Consider the following 19,519-nt stretch of genomic DNA (forward strand, 5'->3'; position numbering starts at 1 on the left):
TGGAAACTTTCCCGACAATACAAATGCGGTAGATTAAAAAAAAAAAAAATAAAAATTTACATGAATGAAGCTGAAAAACACTGGAAGTATTGCTTTAGGCTTGCTCTAATAATCCAGTGTGGCAGTATTCCTGTCCTGTGATTGCTGTGCAGTGTGTCTAAATCATACACCGCTTTTAAGGAGCAGTGATACACGTGCAATAATTCAACTGAGGCATAACAAAGCACAGCCAGCTGGTTGTGTTGGCTGTTCACGATATATTTGGGAGAAATGTTGTGTCTGTACACACATTCGTGTGGGTATGTTTACACACCAGCCTTGTGCATCGAGGCTGAGGCTTTGTTTATGGGTGAAGCCACCCTCAGGAAAATCTTCTGACGCCAAGACACTCTGCGTGTAGTCACTGCAGACACCGAGTCAGTGCTGCAGCCGGACAGCCTCCTGTTTCTGTCCTCCCCATTACTGTCACACACACACACACACACACACACACACGGGGTCAGTTAGTACACATTAACTAATCCCATTAAAGTGGAAATCTTATGTAGAGTACTGGACACCAATAAGATGAAGAAAAAGCATTTTACACTTTGTGACACTTTCCACATATTAATTGGGAAATATGATCCATTTTCATTATCGATCGAGTTCACAGTGAGAGACAAATCTTTCATGTGGAATGCTCGTTCAAATACAAATCGCTTTTTCCTCATTTTATTTATTTATTTATTTATTTACAGCAGGCCGGAATACGATTTCGGATTTCTCTCAGTAGAAAAACATAACGTTAAACAGCAAACATGAATCCAAATGGCGTGCATTATCCGACGACCGGAAAGAAAGAGATTCTCTTTCCAAAATGTCTCAGCAAAGTATTTCGTATTGGAAAAATAACGCGAAGCTCATAATGTCATAGGCTAAAAACGTACAGCAACACAAAAGCAAAAGGAGATATTAGATATTAGTTAAGCGATTATCAGAAAAGGGGTAACAGTTTATTAAAAGGCTTCATGTGTGATTGACTAGTGGGTGAAAAAAAAAAAAACCCTACAGGTTGCCTACAATGGGAAGGATTAATATGTCAAAATAGTTACGGCAACGTTTAAGGCATCAGATATACAGGCAAAAGTCATCCTTGTGTTATTTCAGACGTTGGAGGACTTTTATCCTCCAACATCCTTAAATATATACATTGGTCACTTGAATAGGAACACCTGCACCCATGCACATTCATGCAATTATCCAAACAGCCAATCACGTGGAGGCACGAGTGCATAAAATCACGCCGACACAGGCACAGTGCTTCAGAATGAAGAAACACATTATCTCAGTGACTCCACCATGGCATGGTTGTTGGTGCCAGACGGGCTAGTCTGAGTATTTCAGAAACTTCTGACTTACTGAGGCAGAAGATCACATGAGGTTTCGCTCCTGTCAGCCAAGTTTCTGAAATACTCAAAACCACCCATCTGGCACCATCAACCCTGTGTCTGAGAGCACATTTTTCCTTCATTCTGATGTCTGACGTGGACATTTCTTGAAGCTCTTGACCTATATCTGCACGATTTTATACACCGCACCGCTGCCATGTGATTGTCTGATTGGATAACTGCATGGATGGGCACGGAGACAGGTGTTCCTTTTAAAGTGGCCAGTGAGTGTACGTGTATACGTGCGTATAAATGAATCAGATAGCCAACAGTGGACTGAACAAAGCGCAATCGAACCCGAGCCAGAAATATGAAACTAGAAATACCAGTAACCAAGTGTTCTCCAACATAAATCTCACGAGAGCTTTCCTACTGCCAATCATTAAAAACCACACAAAGCAAAATAAACCGTCATCGGATATGTGGTGATATTAATTTATTTAAAAAAAAAAAAAGATTTCCAACAGCTCTCTGGCTAATCTCTCACGCTGTTCCACATACTTCAACCGTCACACAGCAAGCAACAAGAACGAGCATCGTATAATCATTCATTTCACATTCCAAGTCGCTTTCTTCACGGAATCGGACATCCTTGGTGAAAATTAGCAGCTATGATTCGGCAAAAGAGCTTCAAAATCCAATCAAAATCTCTTTATTTCGAACCGCCGGTTCAGACAGCGTGTCCGAATTCTCTTCAGATATAAGCACAGGTTTCTTCAAGCCTACCAAGCCAAGATAACTACACACAGAAGCGTTCGTATTATTACTCTCTTATAACTATTCTCTATTGTATAATCAATTCATTATAAACAAATAACAGCAGGGCTCTGACAGTAGTGCCGGCTGCTTATGCCTAAAACCACAGCTTTATATTAATGCACTCGTTCTTGTATGTAATGGCTTCTATAGTAACCTTCGCTTTAGGTGATTACAGGAAATTAAACTGAACTATAATTGGATAAATGGTTAAAAGCATGATGTTTTTGTTCATTAATAAAGATTGTAATCGCTGGCAAACCGCTGGGATTTGGGCCGAAAATAATCTGCTTCAGAGTATCACACCACCCTTCTAATACCATGAGTTACTTTATTATTATTATTATTATTATTATTATTATTATTATTATTATTATTATTATATATCAACTTTAAAGTAGTAAGGAAACATTACACCGCTTCAGCATTGATTCTTTACCAATAACAAGAGCAAGGGTAGTGTATTTGTTCAGTGAGCAGCCTTAACGCAGAGATATTACGTGATACCGGTCATAGAACAAAGCTTAACGTAAAATATAATGACTATAACGTCTTAAATATTATATCAGGTGATACATTTAGGCAGGTTGTTAAACTAAATCATCACAGAATCACATTCTCCATTTTAAATCTTTCAATTAGTACTATATGAGGACGCTAACGCTGAGATAAACACAGTGAAGCCTAGATTAGTAGAAAGCTGTGGCAATTTGTAACTGTGCTGGCGATACGGTGCTGGACTTAGGTGTTAGTGATAGAGTTATACGTGACATTTAGAGCACTATACAGCAGACTGAGAAGCGTCATGCGGTTTAACTGAGGGAGGATTCGCGCTATCAGGTTTCCGGGTTTCCTGGAGATGCAGACAAGTAATCCAGCAGTGAGGAGCAAGAGAAAGAGGCTGAGAGAATAGAAATTCCTCTCAGAGAAAACGGCGGAAGATTGACAAGGGGTTAATGTTCAGACAGACACTGCTGCCAGCCCAGGGTTACTGCATGGCATCGCTGCCCTGCTCCTGTCTCAGGGGCACTGGGGTGTGGGGGGTTACAGCCAGCGCCCCCTCTCACCTCTTGGGGCTGTCCGGCAGGGAGGCCAGTGAGCTGATGGAGCCCAGGTAAAAACTTTTCAGGAAAGTGGAAGTGGAGAAGGAGGAGGGAAGGTTGAAGGAAGACTCGCCCTCAGAGACACTGCGTTTTCTTGGTACACGCACCGGGCTGAAGAGAGATTACAGGCAGACAAGAACACCGCTGTGGAAGAACAGTTTGGGACAAAATACGGCACATGGAGTGCTCGAGTTCCTCGAACGAGCGATTAAAGGCTGCTCGGGTGAATATTCTTTCAAAGAAAAGAAGCGGCTTTCAAGGCGGAATCATTAACATACCTTAATATCCAAATTTTACTTTTTGATTTTTTTAGATTAGAGAATAAAACAATCAAAGGTTGATAGATTTCGTTAAAAATCAACCGTGCATTCAGAGAGGTACAGAGAGAATAATTTGTGCCAGTGACTTGATCGATTATCTGAATTAGTATTCAATTTAGCATTACACAGCAACATGCCTCATATCTCATTAACAGTGTTAGCATGCATGCTATAGGGGGTAACGCTTTACTTATCATCCTGATCTTTTGAATCTACACAAGCGTGTTCTTCCCCTAACACAAGGAAACGAACTTAAAAGCACTCAGCATTTCTGTAGTACTGACCCACATCTGCATCCTTCCTAATATCTTGTTCGATCTTCACCGAGGCAGACATTAAAGATGTCAGCACATCGTACGCCAAGTCTTACAAATATATTTATATATATATATATATATTTTAAAATAACATTATACACTGATGTTGAGGTCTGTTTTTAAAAGGTGAGAAAAGTCTCAACATGTCAAGAGTACCCCTTAACCGTTCTTGCCTTTGAGGAGACATTAATCGGTATTTCTATTGAGACCACAAGAGCTGACTAGGCTCGAGATAACGCAGCCATGATTTGATCATGTAAGACAGGAAGTGATGTGTTACCTGCTCTGCAACAGCTCTGGAGCAAGAGACTGCTGTCTGTGCAAAGGAACCTTGTTCTGGGTCGGTAACTCGGTGAAAGAGATCCTCTTCTTGATTGGAGGGTGGCTGAAGGTGTGTGCACGGCGCCGGAACAGAGGGGCGTCCGGGTCCTCATCCAAGGTAGCGGGAGGAGTCCCTGGAGGAGAATCACCGGGAGACTCGTCTTGCTGCGTGGCCAGAGATTAAAACGGACTGCTTAGTGACCCGTTTATAAAAATGTTTGTGCTCAAGAGCTGGCAGATAAAGAACCAAGGTCCTGAAACTTCTAAATAACCGGAGCGTTAATAAACACACAGCACTGCACTTGAGTTTTTCAGAAATTCTACTAACCACAAAAAAATTTCATAACGATACTAAAAACACCATCAGCCATACAATATTCTCCGCACAACTTCTCTCCCATATAAAAAAATTCCACTCATAAAAGCGCACACACACTCTAATGGATCGTCTACGGCACCGCCAACCCACAAACACACCGAAGCCAAATACCAGGTGCGCCAGTGTGAACAGTGCCCGCTCACCCAGAGACGTCTCTCGGCGCTCTCGGTGTATATCCCAGACCTCTGAAGTGGCAGAACTGGAATCAGCGTGACTGCACACATACTCCTGACTCTATTGTATGCTAATAACCCATGTCCTGTGACTACAAACATCACACATGCTTGATCTGGTCATGTTTTCTACCCTGCTTATAGGAATGGCTCATTCTGGCTCACTTCCTTGCTTCCTGTCCTTACCCTCTGAGGCCTAACCTGGTGCGCTCCCTTTACACAGCTTTCAGATGAACCAGGAAAAGAGCAACAGCTGCACAACGCTCTCCACTAGTCTATTTCTGGTGGAGTCAACCCCTCCCCCTCCCCTAATTCCCCAGCCAGCCTTCCCCTGCCAAGGCTAAATTTGGGGAAAACACTGATTATCTACATGACGAAGGAAAACACACTGACTACAGCTGCAGCTTTCTTAGCACTATCCTTAAGCAGAGATCCCACAGAAACACGCTCGGTGTAGTTCACTTCAGCAGAAACAGAAACAACCGACAGCACGGCTTCAGGGCGCGTTTAATATTTAATATCTATAAATATTTTACTTTTTTCCCCCTACTCTATAAATAACAGCATCTGGAAAAGAACTTCGTTAAGCTCTCTGAATTGCGTTGTCCTTGCTGTTCAGGCATGGTGAGCGGGACACACCGTGTGGCAGGACAGTTAAGCAGCAGGCCTGATGTCTGTCGGATGGGATAGCAAAGACGTGTTATCTTCAGAATCCCGCAGGGGCCTCACAGCGATAGCAAACTCTGTTATGCTTCTCTAGGAACAAAAAACTTTCGGTAGATCAGCAATCCGCAGCAAGCAGGACGCATGACCGGGGATCATCACCATACTCGAAACAGAGTCATTACCAAACGTTTGGCTCTGGAGAAAGAACGCAAACATCTTACAGCTTTTTTTTTCTCTCTCTCTCTCTTTTTTTTATTTTTAATGTGAACGCCAGCAAACATCACAGAGCGTCTTCACACCACAGGGAAACCACACAGTGTGTGATATGGTCAGTAGGAGTGTGTGCACTCATAGCTCTTTCTAATGGAACTACGAGATCCTGGAATTCACAAAGACTATATGAGGGGGAGTAGAGTTCAGAGAGGATACTCACTCGGTCAAAGCTGCCCATGCTTCCTAGACGCATGCGCATCCGGTTTGCACCCTGGAGGAGAGAGAGAGAGAGAGAGAGAGAGAGAGAGAGACAGAGAGAGATTAAAGTGAGCTCCTGTTTCTACACAGATTTGCCCAAGGGTAACATGGGAAAATAAGCATACACCCACAAGCAAGTCACACACAAACACACACATATGGGAGTGACACAAAGCACATTTCAAAGTGTTACGATCAGCTCTTGGGCTGAAATGACACACTGACACACACACACACACACACACACACACGGACCCGTGAAATGATGTTCTCCAGGGAGCTGGTGAGGGAGCTGCGTGCTTTATTCTTCAGCACGTCCAGCTTGTTGCGTCCAGCTGCACTTGAGCTCTCGGAACCTACTGCGTTCTACAACACACAAAGAGACGCACGACTGCGCGTTAGAACACACGCAACGCACATTTAAACGCTAAATGTTCACTTTACTTCGGCGAATAAATACAATGAACGTTCCTCAAACCAAAGCGCAGTTTTAGCGGTTACCGTCCACCGACGGCCGAGGGATACAAACGCGCTTTGGAACTCGGGATGGTAAAAGTCCTGAGTAAGTGTTCATCTGTGAGTGGAAGCCAGCACTGAGACCGTTCGAGTTACTCTGAAATGCACTTTGCCTCCTGCGGGTGGACTGGAGCATGACGTCAGCGCTATGTTTGGAAAAGCTCCGAGCGTTCTCGCTCGAACGCACACCGAGAAGGAGACACGCATTCGGGGGTTTTTCCCCCTTAAAGACTTATCAGAATCATAACTTGACAGGACACTGCGTTCTAATCTATACAGATTAGACATTTACGATCCCTCTAATCCGATTACACAGCTCGAGATGTCTGTCAGCGTGAATGGGGTGTGTGCTATGGATTGCGTGCTGTACCTGAGGAGCCTCTCCGATGTGCGCATGCGTCTTCTGCTTGGTCTCACACAGGTGCCTGAGGTGAAGAATAACCAGCTCATTCTCCTCCTGATCGCAACTTGGCTTCATCTTCTGCACAGCGGAAAACAAGGAAAAGCGATTAGGACGAGCATTAGAGGTCACGGATGCTGGAATTCCCCTTCCTTTGTTTACCTGCACGCGTTCGAAAATGTCGGCCTGCTCGTTATCGCTCAGCAGGGAGAGGTATTTTTGAATGGCCAGCTTTGCTCTGGGAGGGTACAGTCCTGTGGTTACGAAATAAACAAATTGGTTTTGTTTCAGTGAATAAATGGTGTGTGTGTGTGTGTGTGTGACGGAAGTGTTGGCTGCACCTTCGATGCGCTCGCAAAGCTTGTGCAGGTCGTGCATCGGACAGGCCTCACATAGCTTGATCTGGGTTTTGGAGCTCTGCAGTGCTGCAGCTGTACTGAAGGCCTGCTTCAGAGTCAGCATCACCTCATCCACCTGAGAGGAAGACAACCGCCCCACTATAACACCACAATACCATGTTACTTACAGTACACATAAACCTTCCATCAGTGGGGTTTCCATTCACATGTTTGATGTGGGTTTTATGCAAATAGAGGAGCGATGGAAATAGATATTTGGAATAAACGATCTGATTCAATCCCACGTGCAATATCATGGGGTAATAGGACACCATCATTACATACATGTTTCTGGACAGGCTGCATTTAATTCTTAAGGTACACTATGTGGCCAAAAGTATGTGGACACCAGCTCAATATACCCGTATGTGCTTGCTGAACACTCGACCCATTCCAAAGTTGGCCCCCCCTTTGCTACTATAACTGCTTCCCCTCTTTTGGAAAGGCTTTCCACTAGATTTGGGAACATGGCTCTGGGAAAGTTCTGCCCGTTCAGCCACAAGAGCCTTAGTGAGGTCAGGTACCGATGCCGGATGAGAAGGTTTGGTGCACAGTCAGTGTTCCGACTCCTCCCAAAGGTGTTCAACGGGGTCGAGGTCCGGGCTCGTGCCACTCGAGTTCTTCTACATTAAAAACCTTGCCAAACCACGTCTTTACGAATCTCACTGTGTGCACAGGTCGTGCTGGAACAAGTCTATGGGTTCAATCCTGTTACTTCCACTGAAGGGAAGTTTTCATGCTACAGAATACAACTTTAGACATTCTAGACAGTTGTGTGCTTCCGACTTTGTGGAAACAGACTGGGGAAGGCCCACATACAGTACGGCCGGTCCACATGGTCATATAGTGTAACTGAAGGCTGTTGTACTTGCTAAATGTTTACCTGGTTACTTTAAGCCAGAAATTATAGCCTTGCCCCTTGTGTTTCAGTTGCAGACAGACTATATCATCACCAAACCAGACCTACTGTAGTTCCTGCTGTCAGTCTGAGACACTTTCAGTGCGTTTACACGGACGGCGATATTCCGATACGAACCCGATTAAGACGAGACTCTGATTACGAAACTAGCATGTAAACAGAGATTATTGATGACCTTAATCTGATTAAAGTCACACTCGAAGTAAACACAGATGGAATTAAGACGTGTGGAGTATTCCTGTTTTAGTCACGTTACAGACATGTACACACCTTAATCACACTATTAACGTCGTGTGAGAGTTTTCACCGCGTTGTGCGACAGGACACGTACACACACGGCAGCGCTCGACCGTTTGACGGCAAACAAGAGAGCACGGCTGCGTCCCAAACCGCATACTTGCCTACTATATAGTAGGAGAAATAAATGTATCTCGTCTACTGTATAGACGGTAAGTACGCGGTTTGGGACACAGCCCACGGCTTCAAACAGTCGTCTGTTTGCGCTAATCGTGGCGCGGTGACGTAACGACGTGCGCCGTTAATCGATCTACGTTCTATAACACGTAAAACCTGAACATGAAAGGAATATTCTAAAAGCGACTCATGTAAACACCTTAATCAGAATATTGTACGTCTTATTCGGAATACGGACAGTAATTAGATTACGGCTGTCCGTGTAAAGGTGGTTTTTGAATCAGCAGTGTTCTAAAGACAGCGGTGGTTTCCTCCTGCTGGCATCACTGCTAAATTATATTTATGATAACACTATTTTCTCACGCTTTTGAGATGACTGTTTTCATTATTCAGAGTATTTACACACCAGAATCTGATGCAACAGAGAACGATTTGCGTTTACTTTCGCATCTTTCATGATGATTCCTACGCTGTAAAACGTTTCAGGTGGTTAAACGTGGAAACGAAAAGATCGCCCGCTGCCTCAAAGACGTGAGCGGATTCGTTTCGACTCAAAACGTTTTACAGGTTTTACAAAATCAAGACGATGGATTACTTTAACTTCCGTATTTCGAAAACTTATAAACTTGAGTTCAATATCCAAAACTTGCCGTGACAATTGGAGTCAAAAGTAATACGTTTCCATAACTTAATGGGGCTATCGTATTTTACAGTGTATAAACTGGCATCCGGTGCGAAACATCTGGATAGCAACATAACCTTATAACGTAACAGTGACCTGAATTCCATTCAGTTCAGTTCAGTGGGTCAAATATTATGTTCACACCATTAGTATGGCACAGGTATTGTTCTCTCTACCTGATAGTAAATAATGTATCACTAGTGTGTGTGTGAGTGTGTGTGTGTGTAAAAGATTGAGCTGCTCACCAGAGACTCACTGGCACACTGGAACACGTAGCACGTGTACTGGCTGGGCCCCGACTCCAACACGTCACGACAGATGAACCCAAAGTGGTCCGTCTGCTTCACTCCCTGTATGTGCCACATGTTATATAAATAACTTCCAACAAGCATTACTATGCATGCATACACAAAGGAAAACCTTTCGAACCTACACCTACACAGCACAGGTTCGGAGCAACAGGTGAAACCTGCGCAATAGATATGAACATGCTAAAAGGTTTCGAGAATTTAATATAATTTTTTTTAAAAAAAAACCTTAAACACTAACAGGTCACAAGCCTGGAACGTAGAGTCAAGCCACTATAAACAACCACCTCCACACTTCCAACGCTGTCGCGTAAAACCCGTACGCTGTGAAAGCGGCTTGACATTGAACCTGAGCTGGGGATCAGATCGACCTGAGAGTAAACAGATCCCAGGCTACAAACCTGGGAGCAAAACGAGATATCTTTGAAATTCTTCTCCAGCACTACCGTCTTGCTGTCGGGGCTGATGAGATTCACCTCGAACCGTCCCACCTAAAGGCACGCAAAAAAATAGATAGATAGATAGATAGATAGATAGATAAATAAATAAATAAATGTGACCTTTCCTTGAAATGAAAATATGAACACAGCAGCTTCTCATCTCATCTTGTGATGGGCCCGCTGGCTTTTATGAGAGTGAAAACACACCCACACACACACACCAACAAGGTCGTGTAACAGACGCAAAGAATTTCTCAGAGCTGATTTTCAGAGGAACAGCCCTGAGCGCTCGGTGAGAAATTTTTAGCCTTGGGTGGCCATTTAAAGCCCGGATCAGTGCCTGCTCACCTGGCATGCACAATAATTACTCCTGAGACATGTTTAGTCCATAATTCACTGATGTCACAATCACCATGCACATACAGGAGCTTTACTTTTCGACATGGGGGCTCTAAAACAAGGGGAGGATTGTGGTAACTGGCAGATTCATCAATTTAGAGCGATTTAATAGCGGCTTGATTTATTCCAGATGCCGGCGCTGAGGGGAGAAAGTAGCAAGAAGTTCAGAACGTTCGGCAAATTTTGTCCTACAAGATCAGAGAATTTAAAAAGATTGCCACAGAGTAGACATTTATAATATTTGACAGAATTGAGACAGAGTTGTACAAAGAACAGATGTGCGTTGTGTGTGTGTGTGTGTGTGTGTATATATATATATAATCAGGATGTGAATGTGTGCAGTAATACCTGAAACAACATGGTGCGGTTCTTGTCTGCATCAGAGGGCTGAACGTTGTTAGGTGCGCTAGCATGTCTCCTACGCGTTTGCACTTGGGCTCCTGTTTCTCTAGGGATCTTCTGTAAGCCACCTGCCAAGCTGCTGCAGCGAGTGCGGAACTCCTGCTGCTCAAAGCCCGAGTCCTCCTGGATGCACTCGGGGAAGGCGCCGCGCATACCGCCTGCTTTCTCATTTATCTCTGTGAGCGCAGCTTCAGACAGCGATGCGTTGAGCGGGTCGTCTCCCACGCTGAAGACCACCGGGGTCTCCACAGAGCGCTGGCCGTTCAGGAGCCGCAGACGTCTGCGCTCGGACTCGTGCTCCCGAAACAGGTCGATGCAGTCGTCGATCAGGGTGGAGGATGCTTTTTTGTGGTTCACGGTCACCTTGCCACAGTAAAGCACCTCAAACTTTTGCGAGTTGTAAAAGGACTCCTCAGCCTCCTGCCTGGGTTTGTTTTCCTCTTTGAGTGCACTTTTGGAGGTCTGCCGGATGCTGCTGATGACCTCGGACACCTGAGGATGAAGAACAGCCGTCACGTTTCATAGCGGACACGAGGTCAAGCTGGGAGAAATGTCCGTTAATATACCACAACATGCAATTTCAGTGCTGAGACACAGGGTGATATCAGGGTCATCTGCCTCCAGAGTGACAGGAGCAACACTGAAGCGTTCGCATACAGGTACAGGTGACAAATTAAATCGGGAACCAACAGAAAGCGTTTCAGTGAGGTGCTGGACCGCTACCAAGCCGCCAGAACAGCTTTCAGATCCGTCACCATTTTGTCACGGATTCTCTAGAAGTGTACTACATAAAGGATAAACAAAATCATTCCGAACATGTCTTGATGAGGATCGTGGGTGATTGATGAGATCACTCCCATCAAGATAGAAACGTTTCCTCGTAGCTTAAAGGTGATCGGTCAGAATAACTCTGTACTGATCTTCAGTGTCGTTCCATCTAACAGGACAAGCGGACCACGACCGTGCAGAGAAAATGTTCTCCCGTCATAACAGAGCCTCCGGCTTTCCCTTTAATCTGTCATCGATCTGTAACGGGCTGGAGCGCGACTGTTTAACCAGCTAAAAAACAAGCAAACGTGTTTAAATCAAACACTCACCGTGCCTCACAGTGCTCAGTAAAGCCAGTCGTTGAGAGGTAATGAATAAAGAATGACCGTGCCCAAATTAAATCACAATATTTAAATAAAAAAAGCAACAAAACAAACCTCACGTCAGGCTGACCGTATTCACACCCCGGGTCTTGAAGCTGACAGTCTTGATTAAACTATCTGAATGCTGAAACCCGAAGCTAATCTAAAAGCTAAAGTAAAAATGAACAATCTTGGCTCAGTGATATAGTGCCCTTTGTCTAGGTTGCCAAATAGTTAAGAAGGCATGCAACAGTCACGTAAACCTGAGAGCAGGCAGGCAAGGTAGATTTTTCCATAAAGACAAAGTAAAGAAGACTGGAGCACTGTAGTAAGCGACAGTGATAACGGTCTCATCCAGCCGTCTTTCAACGAGCTCCGTCTTCTACCGGCATGAAGCACATACCAGGTTTGCACACAAATGAAACTGATTGACATCAAGCAGACCTGACTCAACCGGAGAACCCAAACAGCGCCCTGGAGACTGAATCGAGCCAAGCGCCGTCTAGACATGGAGGTGACAAAAATAAAATGCTACCGGCACCAGACACCAGAACAGCCTTCACACACGGTGTGCAGATGTCCATTTTACAGTCCTAATAACGATCAACGTGGGACGTCCAGTCTGAGCTGTACGCTAATATGCCAAAACCAGTGACGGGTAAGTAATCACATTTCATTAAACAGGAATAAACGAGAATCTGTGATTTCAAACACTAAATTAATTCGGCGATTGGGGAAATGTCAGACAAAACATTCATACTCTAATGGACATGAAGTGCCTGGAGCTGAGAAACACCGGAGCTACGGTCAACACCAAGGTCAAATGGATTACTTGTTCAAGGCGGCAATCGAGAGTAAAGCAAACACAACTCCACGCCGTACACACAGCTGAAGATAACAGGCTGTGGGCTTGTTGGCCAAATGTATTTAACTTCATAAAATAACATTCAGCTGCGTAAGTTAAAGGTAAACTAAAGTTTCGAGTTTGATTAAAGGGCATATTATGCCTTTCAGTAGCGTAGCCATGGCAACCTCTTGAGCTACAGAGCCACGTTAAAGGCCATGCAATGCAAGAGCTGATAACCATTAAACCACACACCCCGGCAGGAATATTCCAGGCTACGCATATCGTTCGGAGGATGAAAACAAGCAAAACATGGCCTAAATACAACGTTCCACAAAGGCTTTACTTCAAATCCAGGAAAAACCTGCTGAAGATCAACATACGACATGTCAGAACTCTCACAGAGAAACTGACGTGTGAGCGCAAGCGAAAGGGCGTAGCTGCTCATATTTAAGTGACAGATGGCTTATTTCCAGATATTACATGAAGATTTAAAGCAAATCTCTGATCGTACAGCTCAGTGGAAGATGAGAAGGTTGAATGATGAGTAACAGAAAGAGTTCAAAGGGAATGTGTTCCACATTACATGTAATCCTGAATGCAAAATCGAATAGAAATCTCTCATCTCACTTCACACTTCAAGTCCTACATGAAGGCATTGTTTGATTGATTGTTTTTGCCCGATTTTCTCCCTAGATAGTCATTGGAAAGTCCCGACTGATTCATTAGGTCTTCCCTATCACGCAACAGTACCAATCCAGGGGTCAGCACGAGCTTCATCCAGGACACATACGGCTTTCTGAATTGCCGCTCGGGCGACGTCATGGGCGGTCGAAAACATTGCGAGGAGCACACGAACTCCTTATTCTGTTGATGTGAACAAACACCTGTAATTATCTACGCAGTTCATGGAAGGCTGAGGCATTGTCAAGATCCAAACTGTACTTCAGATATATTTCAGACTTCTACATTAGTTATACACAGTGTTTGCTGTTGCTTGTTCTTCAACAAATCCACCATTACTACAACAATTTTTTTTAACCGCACTAAGGTTTACATGAAATGTGGACCATGAGGTGAAATACTCTTATGGTGCCAATCAGACGCCAGTTAAATGCTCCCATGTATTGTTTACTATTCAGGAGCATCTGACAGTCTCTCCCATGTTAACTTTTATAACAGACTATTTAAACCCTTTGTGCATCAGTATAGTTTATCCATCCATCCATCCATCCATCTTCTATACCGCTTTATCCTTTTCAGGGTCACGGGGAACCTGGAGCCTATCCCAGGGAGTATCGGGCACAAGGCGGGGTACACCCTGGACAGGGTGCCAATCCATCGCAGGGCACAATCACATACACACTCACATACCCATTCATACACTACGGACACTTTGGACACGCCAATCAGCCTACCATGCATGTGTTTGGACTGGGGGAGGAACCCGGAGTACCCGGAGGAAACCCTCGCAGCACGGGGAGAACATGCAAACTCCGCACACACACACACACAGGGCCACGGTGGGAATTGAACCCCCGACCCTGGAGGTGTGAGGCGAACGTGCTAAACACTCAGCCACCGTGCGCCCTTAGTTTATCATTTAAAAAAAAAAAAAAATTGTACATAGTGTGCCAAATTTCACAATTTGGTTGTTGCTGCTCGTTGTAGTCTGTGTCTCATGTTTCTGGGCTGTACACAGTTCCCAGCCAGACAGAAATCCATGCTAAGGGTCATTGTGTAGACATGACTCAGATGGACAGAAAGCACAACCGACAGTCTATTTATGGAAACCAGTGGCACTCTGTCTCCTATACATAGATCACTGGCGCAAGCACAAGTATATTTTGGCCAGTGTTTTTCTTAATCATTTGTAATTATTAGTCTGTTTCAAAGAAGCATGCCTTGTTTCCAACTGTGGCATTACTGAGGCTGTCTGATGCAGATGATAGACTCAAGGCACAGGGAACCTGATGTGCAGCTCCATTCTGTCAGAAGAATACCAACAGTAGAGAGCACTAACTGATCTATTGTACCGATGTGTCACAGTTGCCACGGTTCACTTTTATTGAGTATTGAGTGTCCTGCTTCCTCCTCTTCAACCGCTCAGTGCAATAAAGCGGTTTAAATGAGTCGGGTAACACATTTACAGTAGAGTGTGAGCGCTAGACGAACAGGATTTAGACGTCTATCGGCTGCTTGTTGCCCGTGAATTGTTCCACTATTGTTCAGAGACAAGGACAGAATTTAATGTGAAAAATGGATAAATGTAGTGAAGACGTGCTTTTTATTCTTGCTTATTCGCCGTGATTACTTTACGCACGTACATTCGTAGTTTCATTAATAGCGTAGTTGGTAGGTCTGTATGATTATATCTTCCAATATGCAAGAAAGTGAGCGTCGGGTCTACTCTGCGGTGATAAGGCTAGCTTAAACTGACTCAGACCTGCTGTCACGGGGGAAGCTGTCCGAGCCCAGGCCTGGTTGGGGCGGCCCAGGAGTGTTTAGTAGTGCATTATTGACGTGAAGGATAAAACCGTCTGAAATATGCCTATTTGATCAAATTATGATTTATGTAACATTTATAACCCATCAAAAAAGTTCATATTTCTCCCATTTTGTAAAATAGTGTGGTCTGCTTAGTTTTCTTGGTAAAAGCTTCCAAGCCTAGTGGCATTTTGTGGCTAATTACAGAGCTAGCATGTCACCTAACAAGTCAGGCACACGAAACAGAAAAGAAGCAATACTAACTGATGTGTTTCACAGTCTGTGTGTATCTCCGGTGGAAGCCATGTAAGGAATCTGAACACGAGCGGTCACAGGAGCATTCGTAATGCCACGCGTGAACACCTACGTGTCTCGGCTGAGCGCTTGTGATCCGGCCGTTTGAGACGGATGAGAGTACCAGATGTGAGCAGGGCCTGAAGTGCCATGTTCATTACCATCCCAGGAACTAGGGACAGAATAGGCCTCGTTCTTCATAACAAACTCCCTATCAAAATGACTGAGTTTGCTCAAGCGGTGAACTCCTCTGGCCCATCTTAAAAGATTTAAGAAAAGGAGGGACAGAACACAGCGATCAGACCGGAGACAGTTGAAGATATCGGCCATGCGTTGCTTACTCCTTCAGCTTATCAGATCGTCCCTACCAGCTCGCACGGCAGAAATGAAAGCTGAGCTGTTGCTTTCCGGTTCAAATGCGCTGCTTTTGAGAGCTCGTCATCTGTGTACTGGTTCTTTAGATCAGAACCATTATGTTTCTTCAGACCAGTGTTAGATTAGACAGTCTCAACTGTAGCACTTTCAAGGTGCTCTTGAAACCCGGTTGAAGAGTTAAAAAAAAAAAACAGCTTTTGCATGGCCCGTATGTCCACTAGTATCTAAGAACAGGGAAATTCCTAGCTGTCTATCTGGCACACAGTGTTATCCAGCCAGTTTTTCTTGCATAACGACATGACCATGAGTTGCTTGTGTGGCGTTCTTGAGTGCTGCATGCACTAACATGATGCTTTTTTCCAGAAACAGATCCTCCCGGCTCATATTCACCCACCAAATGAGTTCATTCATACAAACACAGACACACTGTTCATTTCAATCCATGTGGTGCAGAGTAGCCTCACTGTTCAGAAGGCGAGCGTACATGACCGGCCTAATGACTAAACTAGCAATCAAATCATGTGTGCGTGTGTGTGTGTGTTAAGAATGTATAAGGGTCACTATTTAAGAATGTAACATCAATTGATGGAACATGAGGGATTTTGGCAAAGTCATGTTCTTCAATTAAGACTAACACGATTTGGAAATTAACATGCACGCATACCCTGCACACACACACACACACACACAATTCTGTTTTGCACCACAGTAACACTGCATGTGAGCCTAGCACGGACTATTAACACTCATACGTACAGCAGTTGATGACGTAACAGGTCGCAGGCCTATAATTCATTTCTCTGGACATGGCGCCCGCTCATATCTAGAGACAACAGCCATGTGACAGAAGAGATTTGTGCACTCCTCGTTAAACTGTCAGGAGGCCTGGCCTTCTCAGCAAATGGTGCCACTGACAGTTTGCTTTTTGGTTGTTTTTCCCACTGCTAGTCAAAGAGGCATCGCAAGGGTTGTGCGCTTTTCTCAGAAAACACACTCTCATTTCACTGACAAGCTTTCAGCATTTAGAAACGGTTATGATGTTTATATATAAGATGCATGCTTTTAAAGTGCACTAATGCCAAAAAAAAAACAGGTTTCTGGTTTCGTTTTAACTTGATCTTGTAGAATCATAAGCAGAAATCTGGATATCTGATCAAATCATGAATCGTATTTTTAATGCATTTCTACATTCTTATCTGATCTGATCACGATCAGCGTGTCCATGCCCAGCATCACTTCAGAACATTTCAAAAGCTTTTAGGTTTCAATAATAGCAAAAGTGCTACCTTTTACTATTAAAGCTCTCATCATTTGCCCTGTATCTATATATCTTAATCTTTTAAAGCAAGCAAGTTATCAGAAAGAAAGAAAAAAAAAACCCCTCCCAATATGCTGTAAAACATTGTGAAATGCACGCTTTATTTACTCATTTTCAACCTAAAAGTTTGTGTGTGTGTGTGTGTGTGTGTGAAAGTTGCATGATAAGCGAAGACCTCTTGGCTGATTTGTGCTTATCTTCCTCAAGAGCATTGCCATGTGGAAGCTACAGTCGCACGTGCATCGGCCATATTTTAATATGAATATGAGTCAGCTCTGCTAATTAGGTAATTAAACAATTATGCATTGATTAATGGATGGACTGTGATCCAGGCAGAAGTTTTGAGGGAGAGGGGGAGGGAGGGGAGGGGGGGTTTAGGCCACGTACCTGGTCTGGGTCGCACGCCTTGAACACATGGCAGACCATCTCGCCCTCCGGGTCGTCCGGCTGACAGCGGATGAGGTAGGCGAAGTAGGCGAGGTCATGGCTGTTGTGCACGAAGCGCGAGATGCACTGCGCCTTGTGCTCGAAGATAAAGACGGACGCGCTGCTGCTGCTGGCGGGCACGCAGCGGATCATCGGGGGGGTGAGGGAGAGCTGGACGAGCCGAGCCTGAACCGGACCGGACTCGCTCTTCCTGCGGATTTCGGCCACCAGCCACGGCAGCATGGGCAGCGTGGTGCGCCGGTCCAGCGCGCTGCAGCCCACATACCACAGCGAGAAGATCTTCTCCTTCCCTCTCCCTCTCCCTTTGTCCTCCGCTCCTTCCATCTCCACTCCTCCACTCGAGGACTAAAACACAACTCCAAACAAACAGCTGGATTTCGTCTGTGCGACAAATCACATGGAGTGTGTGTGTGTGTGTGTGTGTGTGTGTGTTTCTCGTCCTGCTCTCAAACAACAGTTTTCTTGCTCACAAGTCTACAAAGTGTTAGAAGACGGCCAGAGCAGGCGTCCCGCGTGGAGCTGGAACAGAGAAGTAGTTGCTGGTGTTCTCCAAACATCTGGAATTATTTCCACGCTCCATTGTGAAGATACGAGCTGGAGTTAGGAGTTGAAACGTGGCGACTGACGCGTGTGTAAACAACACAACACAACACAACACAACACGACACAACACAACACAACCTAACCCTCCCAGACACTGTGGAGGCTCCTCCAGGCTCCTGCTCCTGCAGCTCGGACCACAGCGTTGACAACTCGGGTACTGCCCTACAGACTCTCTTCTCTCTACTCACCACTTTAGTTTGTTATTCTTGAGTGTTTGTTGAGCGTCGTTTGTTTTTGTTTTTGTTTTTTTGTTGTTTTTTTTTCACCCCCGCTGCTACTGACAGCACCAACAGCAGCGCAGTGTCGTCCTCCTCTGCCAGGCTGCAGCGCCAGGGGGCGTGGCTCTGACAGGGGGATGGGCGGTACCCATCCACACGGCTCAAAAACAGGGCCGTGTCCCAAATCACACTTTATCCTACAATCATACTGTTTGTCGAACTTAATACAGTACTATATATATATATATATATATATATATATATATATATATATATATATATATATATATTCTAGTTTAAACAGCTTTTAAGGTTCAGGCAGGGAAGAATGCGCTACAGATGTGTACAGTCTCAGTTCATGCATATTGTTGACTTTTTTTATATGTAAACATAATAATAATAATAATAATAATAATAATAATAAATCCTAACCCCGAATTAAAATTTGTTAAAGTTTTAAACATCTATTAGTTACTGAAAGCAAACACGCTTCCAACACTCAATAACTTAAACACAAAGGAACGTGACGTGTTGTGTTGGAGGCGTGGCCATAAACTGGGGACTGTAGTCTGGGGGCGGAGTCACGACCGAACAGTGCACTCAATCAGGACAATGTTTTTAAATTCATCAGGTAAATCTGACCTACTTCACATGGGGAATAAACAACACTTCTGAACACGTGTACGACATTCATTTATAATTCATAATCTCCCGTAATCTCCACTCTACTGTTCTGCTGCTGCTGTTGTTGTTGTTGTTTCACCCATCCACTGTTTATGCAATTATTAAAATTTCTTTGAGTTTTAAATGTGGGCACTATGGAGGATTTTTATGCCAAAAACAAATTATTTATTTCAAAATCACTCAGCTCCAGGATCTGGGGTTCAATTTTATTATTTTATTTATTTATAGAAATGTTTGGGTGTTTTTTTTTTGTTTGTTTGTTTGTTTTTTGCCATTTCATCTCCTGTCTTTCCCTCTGTGTCCCC

At 44.3% G+C, this 19,519-nt stretch overlaps 1 protein-coding gene across 3 annotated transcripts in view; it reads right to left on the reverse strand.

Moving 5' to 3' along the window:
- Positions 1-18,618, reverse strand: part of tbc1d4 (TBC1 domain family, member 4) — a 33,707-nt gene extending 15,089 nt beyond the window's left edge. The window contains exons 1-12 of one of the 3 annotated variants that reach the window (XM_053627738.1): positions 17,650-18,618; positions 10,761-11,306; positions 9,975-10,064; positions 9,511-9,615; positions 7,194-7,326; positions 7,015-7,106; positions 6,823-6,933; positions 6,192-6,302; positions 5,899-5,949; positions 4,207-4,412; positions 3,254-3,400; positions 314-462 (exon numbers count right to left, since the gene is read on the reverse strand). In XM_053627738.1, coding sequence (XP_053483713.1) covers positions 314-462; positions 3,254-3,400; positions 4,207-4,412; positions 5,899-5,949; positions 6,192-6,302; positions 6,823-6,933; positions 7,015-7,106; positions 7,194-7,326; positions 9,511-9,615; positions 9,975-10,064; positions 10,761-11,306; positions 17,650-18,033 — 2,125 coding nt within the window. In that variant the 5' untranslated portion in view covers positions 18,034-18,618. Of the gene's footprint in view, positions 1-313; positions 463-3,253; positions 3,401-4,206; positions 4,413-4,769; positions 5,844-5,898; positions 5,950-6,191; positions 6,303-6,822; positions 6,934-7,014; positions 7,107-7,193; positions 7,327-9,510; positions 9,616-9,974; positions 10,065-10,760; positions 11,307-17,649 lie in introns of those variants that run through there. The other 2 variants (XM_053627739.1, XM_053627740.1) reach the window with 2 other exon arrangements.
- Between the last annotated feature and the right edge of the window lie 901 nt (positions 18,619-19,519).

The sequence above is a fragment of the Ictalurus furcatus genome, chromosome 6 (genome assembly GCF_023375685.1).
Source record: "Ictalurus furcatus strain D&B chromosome 6, Billie_1.0, whole genome shotgun sequence".
Lineage (NCBI taxonomy): Eukaryota > Metazoa > Chordata > Actinopteri > Siluriformes > Ictaluridae > Ictalurus > Ictalurus furcatus.